Raw genomic sequence first — 6,880 nt, forward strand, 5'->3', positions numbered from 1 at the left:
AAAGAGAAAGCTCAGAAAATATGAAGGCTAACCACAATATTCCAGGTGGCATAGCCACTGTCTAGTAGGGGATTGTGAACTTTTTCATAACGACAGATGAGTCTTATCAGGAAGGGAGTGAATAATCCTGAGACTTCAGGAGTTATTAAAAAGGGCAATTTGTGCTGAATTTGGAAAATACTTGTTATATTCGTTGTATTGAGCCATTTACATTGTTCTTTGGTTTCATTGCAAACAGCAGAAAGTTTCAAAATTTTGCAAAGAAACCAAATTTTCTGTAGATATGAGGTGGGTAGAGGGATAATTAATGGCTTCTTTAGGCATCTGGTTAATCGTTATTACTCTCACTTGTCATTTCCAAACTCATATTGGCCCGGTCCATTGCGAAGCAGACTGCCAGTGATCCAGCCTGGGACCGTCCCGGTAATCCTGGTGGGGACGGGCTGCGGCGTCTCTTCCACGGTCTGGAATAATGGTGCGATACTTTCCTTCTGTTCTCCTGTGAAAGCACACAACTGATCTGTCTCTTTATTAAAGAAATAATTGAGACCTATTGACGAGAAAAGGAAACATTTATTAGGTTTATCACCCGGTACCTGATGTAGGATCAGGAGAGGGAGCGAAAGTCGCATGTTTACACCACGGTATTACAACTATATCCTGCCGATATCTGCACGGCCCATACTGTAATGGTTTCCACTAAGGGCAGAAGCAATCCTATATTTAAAGTGAAAGCAGCTTGTGTAATATCATGATATTTTCTGATGACAACTTGAAATTTGCATCCACAGACAAATTTTACTTCTTGTGTTTCCTGCATTCATTTTCCATACTCCTTACATCTTACGAAACCTGTTGGACATTTGTATCTGGCCTCAATTTCCTTTCCTATCTATCGGCCTCCCTTGTGCATCCTCTTTAATATCAAATCAACAAAAACAAAAGTCGCCATTACTGGGATCTGGAATCTCCTGTATTGGGTGCCTCTAGGGCACACATTTCAAATGCTGGCCTTCAGGGTGAGTATATTTGTCTCACGACACTATTCCCCCCACCTGGCATTGCACTTTCAACTGTATCGTCATCATGGATGGCCCCCTCAGTAGCCCCCACACTGTTTCATGGCTCCTAAGTAGCCCTCACTCTATATAATGGCACCTTAAGTAGCCACCACACAGCCATGGCCCCCTGAGTAGCCCTCTCTGTATTATGGCCCCCTCAGTAGCCCCCACTCTGTATCATAGGCCAGTCAGTAGCCCTCACCCTGTATCATAGCCCCCTCAGTAGCCCTCATTCTATATAATGGCCCCTTCAGTAGCCCTCGCTCTGTATCATGGCCCCTTCAGTAGTCTTCCTGCTCTGTAGCAAAGTTTAACTGTATCAGCGCTCAGCGGACACTGATACAGTTAAAAGTAGCATAGCTTCAGGTGGGCCCCTCAGAGTGGCTATGCTACTGGATGATAAGGAAAACATCATGAATCGTAGACATTTTTTTAATAAATATCATGGTTGGCTGCAACTTTGTCCAAGCTTTTAATCTAGGGCAAAAAAAATATCCATTTCCTCATCGTTCTATTTCGCATTAGTGATGAATTATGATCCTGTTTGTTTAATCCCTTTATGACACCTTGAATGTACAGGTACGTCCAAGGTCATGTCCCAGCATTTGCTGCGGGCTCTGGTGCTGAGCCCGCATCTTTGCCTGCACATGAGAGTTGATTTGATCAACCCACAGCTATTAACAAGTTAAATGCCACTATCAATCTCTTAAGAGCGGCATTTAACACCCGCTAACTGGAAGCGTGTCACAACCACCCGTTATGTGCTCATGGGTTGTCGATGGGGTGTCAGCTGGGGGTTTGCAGAAGACCCCAGTGCCTGTCATGGTGACCTTCCTATGAACCTCGCCCATGGCTGGCCTTCATAGATCATGATTTATGCTACACATAGGGCTGAAGCACAGTTACGTATAGCCCAGACGATCGGAGCTTCAAGTCTCTTAAGCAAGTAAAAAAAAATAATGCTTTAAAAAATATTTAAAAAATTTAAAAATAATAAAAGTTCAAATCAACCCATTCAAAATAAAACAATTAAAACATACGCATATTTGATATCACTGTGTTTATAAACGTCCAATCTATCAAGATATAAAGTAATTTGATAGGTAAACGGCGTAGTGAGAAAAAAAATCGAAATGCCAGAATTTTACATGTTTTTGGTAGCCGCAACATTGCAATAAAATGCAATAACAGGTGATCAAAACGTCATATCTACACCAAAATGGTATCAATAAAAACGTCAGTTCGGGGCACAAAAAATAAGCCCTCATCCAACCCCAGATTACGAAAATGTCAGCATTTTTTTTTCTTACAAACTTTGGATTTTTTTTCAACACTAAAATAAAAACTAACCTTTTACATGTTTGGTATATACCAAACTCATAGTGACCTAAGAAATAATAATGGCCGGTCAGTTTTACCATATAGTGAACATAGCAACTAAAAAAAAATAAAACAATTGTGGAACTGCACTTTCTTTGCAATTTCACCGCACTTGGAATTTTTTTTTCCTGTTTTCTGGTACACTATATGGTAAAATCAATGGTGTTATTAAAAAGTACAACTCATCCTGCAGAAAACAAGCCCTCATACAGGCATATTGACGGGAAAATAGAAGAATTATGGCTCTGGGAGTAAGGAGAGCAAAAAACGAAAACGCAAAAACAAAGTGAATGCTTTGGAACAGAAATTAAATCCCAGGACCATGAATTGCGCCCACACTAAAGATGTGGCTGTCAGCAGTCAACACTTAGTTCAGTGGCATTTCTAATCGAGCATTGCTGGAATCACATGTATCACTAAGGGTGAGACGCTGGCAAATAAAATAATATCCTAAAGACGAGAGGTAAAATACTGAACGTAGATTAGAACGTAGCTCAGACTCATGTTTGTCACCTGTAACAGTGGTCGGCCGGTGATCATTTTATTGCCACATACGGTAAATATTTGCTAGGTTCATTCTTTTGCATATATGATTTTTAAAAGGACCAGACACTGGATAAAAAAGAGACAACTTTGCATCTAGCGTTTGCACCAATGCATAACTTGATCATCGGATGATATATCTGAATCCAGCCAGTGTGGTGACATTTTATCTTACCTTTAATCATTTATATCAACGTATCTCTATTACTCAACATGTCTCCACATAGTGGAAGGGAAACTGCTGCATCATCCAGTGCTATCTGCATCTTACCTGGTATTCTGTACAGGGCAGAGAGTATAAAATCCATTGATGGCGGAGGCTGTGCTGCCTTCTGTGTAAGATCCTGATCTCTTCCGGTTGTAATGCACGGGATGCGGTAGACTGAGAGATAATTACATTCTTGGCCATCAGCAGACTCCTCTGTACGTCTACAGCTTGATACTGACAAGCTCGTCACATGACGAGCACATCAGAATAAAAGCCCGGGCTGGCACTGACGTGCATTGTGCAACCTCATTGTCTTAGGTTGTAACATGCAGGTCCCTGTGCTGCAGCTTTATGGGAGGAAATTCTAGAACTGGGAACAATCCCGATGCTAAAATGTATCAGTCATCGGAGAAGAGAATTCATCATGCTGCACAGTAATTAATGTCAATTCGGAAAGGAAAAGGAAATTATGCTTAAAACAGGCACATCCCAAACAAGAAAATCAATATCTTTATTATTTATTGAGATTCAAATACACAAAAAAAAATCAAATAATACATAAAAGTTAAAATCTATTAAAAACCTGCACAAAACCATAGAAATAAGTCTAGGGTCAAATAAAAGACAATAGACCCCCCCCACATGGAGTTTTGGTAGCTATCCAGAAACAAACCCCCTGGGACTCCAGAAAAACATGTGAACAAATATAAAACAATCGGTAATGAGAAAATAGCACCACAACAAAAATCACACGAACAGTGCCAATTACAAAAATATATAATAACACATTAAATAAATAACAGTCCAAGGGAGAAAGTTAGAGGATTAAAGAAGTTGTCCATTACTTGAACTATTCCTTCTTATACCCCTCGCTTGGCCCTGATAAAATAATAAAGCCTATACTCCCCTCATGTGTCGGCACCATTCCCAAGCTTTCAGCACTAGAGGTCCCGAGGCTCCCGTGCTGTTGTTGAGGCACATGAACCCGGCATCCAATCAGCATTGGTGTCACTGTCCCCGCCTTTTGTTGAATTGGGCAAGACTTCCTCTTCATGTTCGATTTGTCCAAAGGCGGGGACGGTGACGATAGCCCTGATTGGGCGCCAGGCTCACATGTCACAACAACCACACGGGAGCCCCAGGAGAGCGAGTGCTGGAACAGGAGGTGAGCATAAGCTTTATTATTATATGGGGGCAAGTAATGTGTTTTAATTCGGCCACACTAGAAGGTTTCCGAGCATGAACCGCCTTTTTAAGGACATGCCACAGCATCTCAATCAAATTAAGGTCAGAAATTTGACTAGGCCACTCCAAAGTCTTAAATTTGTTGTTCTTAAGCCATTCAGAGGTGGACTTGCTGGTGTGTTTTGTATTATTGTCTGGCTGCATAACCCAAGTGTAATTCAGCTTGAGGTCATGAACCGATGGCCAGACATTCTCCTTCAGGATTATTTGGTACACAGCGGAATTCATGGTTCCATTTACCACTGCAAGTCTTCCAGTTCCTGAAGCAGCAAAACAGCCCCAGACCATCACACTACCACATTTTACTGTTGGTACGATGTTCCTTTTCTGAAATGCTGTGTTACTTCTACGCTAGATGTAATGGAACATACACCTTCCAAAAAGTTCAACTTTTGTCTCAACAGTCCAAAGCGTATTCTCCCAAAATTTTGGGATCATCAAGATGTTTTCTGGCAAAACAGAGATGAAGCTTTAAGTTCTTATTGCTCAGCATTGGTTTTTCTCTTGGAACTCTGCCATGCAGGATATTACCTAGTCTCTTTCTTATGTTGGAGTCATGAACACTGACCTTAACTGAGGCAAATGAGGCCTGCAATTCTTTGGATGTTGTTGTGGGGTCTTTTGTGACCTCTTGGATGAGTCGTTGCTGCACTCTTGGGGTAATTTTGGTCGGCTGGCGACTCCTGGGAAGGTTCACCAATGTTCCATGTTTTTGCCATTTGTGGTTAATGGCTCTCACTGTGGTTCGCTGGAGTCCGAAAGCTTTAGAAATGGCGTTATAGCCTTTTCCAGACTGACAGATCTCAATTACTTTGTTTCTCATTTGTTCCAGAATTTCTTTGGATCGTGGCATGATGTCTAGCTTTTGAGGATCTTTTGGTCTACTTTACTTTTTCAGGCATGTCCTATTTTTAAGTAACTTCTTGATTGAGTACAGGTGTGGTATTAATCAGGTCTGGATGTGGCTAGGGAATTTGAACTCCGCTTCCCAAAGATGTGATAAACCACAGTTAATTTATGCTTTAAGGGGTGGGGGGAAAACACTTTTTCACACAGCACCCTGTAGGTTTGGACTTCTTCTCTTTAATAATAAAGCCTTTCATTTAAAAACTGCATTTTGGGATTACTTTTATTATCTTTGCTAATATTTACATTTGTTCGGTGATCTGAAATATTTAATTGTGACAAACATGAAAAAGAATAGGAAATCAGGAAGGGGCAAACACTTTTTCACATAACTGTATACATACAGAGCAGTTGACATAAGTATAGAACACGTCACCAATTCCTTGCCTCTCCCTATATTGTCTGTGAACCAGACGTATCATAAGATGTTAACCCCTTTAAAGTGGTTTTCTCAGTCCTCCATAAGATACTGTGTGTTATAAATGGCTGATAAATGTAGGTTTATGGCATCTGCTTTCATAGACTTACATTATACTGTCCTCATACACGTTAGCAGGGTGTGCAATGAGACATGTAGCTAAACCCCCTGTCTTCTTTAAGAAAAAGAGGCTGTAAAATTGTAACCTTCTTTTATTGATTGCAGATGTGACAGGAAAGGGTGAAACTATAGGATGCAATAACAGGAGCATTTCAGAATATATAACTGGTTATTTTCACTAGAAGGTTGAAACAAAAGCGCAATAGGGTCTTATCCGGGTAAAATGTTCAATTACTGAATGTATTAAACTCACCTTCTCAAAGATAAAATAAAGCTTGTATAGTAAGTCAGCCTGCTGCACGTCCAACGGTCCACAGCGGAACCGCACCACAGTTCAATAAGGAATAAATTCTTGGACTTTGAGTGCGCTGCCAGACGGATTCAATAACCACACAAGGTTAAAAAAGTTAACCCTTTAATCCCTACGCGTTTCGAAGCATAACACTTCTTCTTCAGGGGTTGATACATGACTACAGAGAGCTGTCATCACATTTATACATACAGGATTCAAATTTGGCGCCCTCAGAGACACGAGGAGCGCCACAAAGGTCAAAGATCAAAGTGATTCAAGCGTCAAGAGTTCATAAAGGTTAAACATTCCCTAATTAAAAATAAATCTTTATTATGTTTTACAGATAAAAGAAAAAGAAGAAAAGAAAAAGGATGATAAAAAATAAATAAAGAATAAACGAAAAAAATATATATATATGTAAAATGAACCCACGACGTGATGAAAAAGAAAAAAAGGGATCAAAGTCCAGCGAACACACCGCTACACCAAGGAGAGTGTTTGAATTAAAAGAGAATTTATAATCCGACCATTAGTATGAGTCTCCAACATAGATATTTATAAAAGTGAATGTATATGTATGATTAAAAATACGCTAATGAAATTGATGTGAAAAAAATGAATAAAGATAAAAATAAAAAATAAAAAATATATAAAAATAAAATTAAAATGTGTCACTAGTTATTTTATTTCAAATTCCATGAGAAATC

At 39.8% G+C, this 6,880-nt stretch overlaps 1 protein-coding gene across 4 annotated transcripts in view; it reads right to left on the reverse strand.

Annotated features, from left to right (window-relative positions):
- LOC141097731 (carotenoid-cleaving dioxygenase, mitochondrial-like) overlaps positions 1 to 3,490 on the reverse strand; it is a 50,898-nt gene extending 47,408 nt beyond the window's left edge. Inside the window, exons 1-2 of one of the 4 annotated variants that reach the window (XM_073585106.1) lie at positions 3,256 to 3,488; positions 349 to 499 (exon numbers count right to left, since the gene is read on the reverse strand). In XM_073585106.1, coding sequence (XP_073441207.1) covers positions 349 to 499; positions 3,256 to 3,292 — 188 coding nt within the window. In that variant the 5' untranslated portion in view covers positions 3,293 to 3,488. Of the gene's footprint in view, positions 1 to 348; positions 551 to 3,255 lie in introns of all 4 variants that reach the window. The other 3 variants (XM_073585105.1, XM_073585107.1, XM_073585108.1) reach the window with 3 other exon arrangements.
- Between the last annotated feature and the right edge of the window lie 3,390 nt (positions 3,491 to 6,880).

The sequence above is a fragment of the Dendrobates tinctorius genome, unplaced genomic scaffold, assembly GCF_039654945.1.
Source record: "Dendrobates tinctorius isolate UK_male_01 unplaced genomic scaffold, ASM3965494v1 ptg000086l, whole genome shotgun sequence".
NCBI classification, from domain to species: Eukaryota; Metazoa; Chordata; class Amphibia; order Anura; family Dendrobatidae; genus Dendrobates; species Dendrobates tinctorius.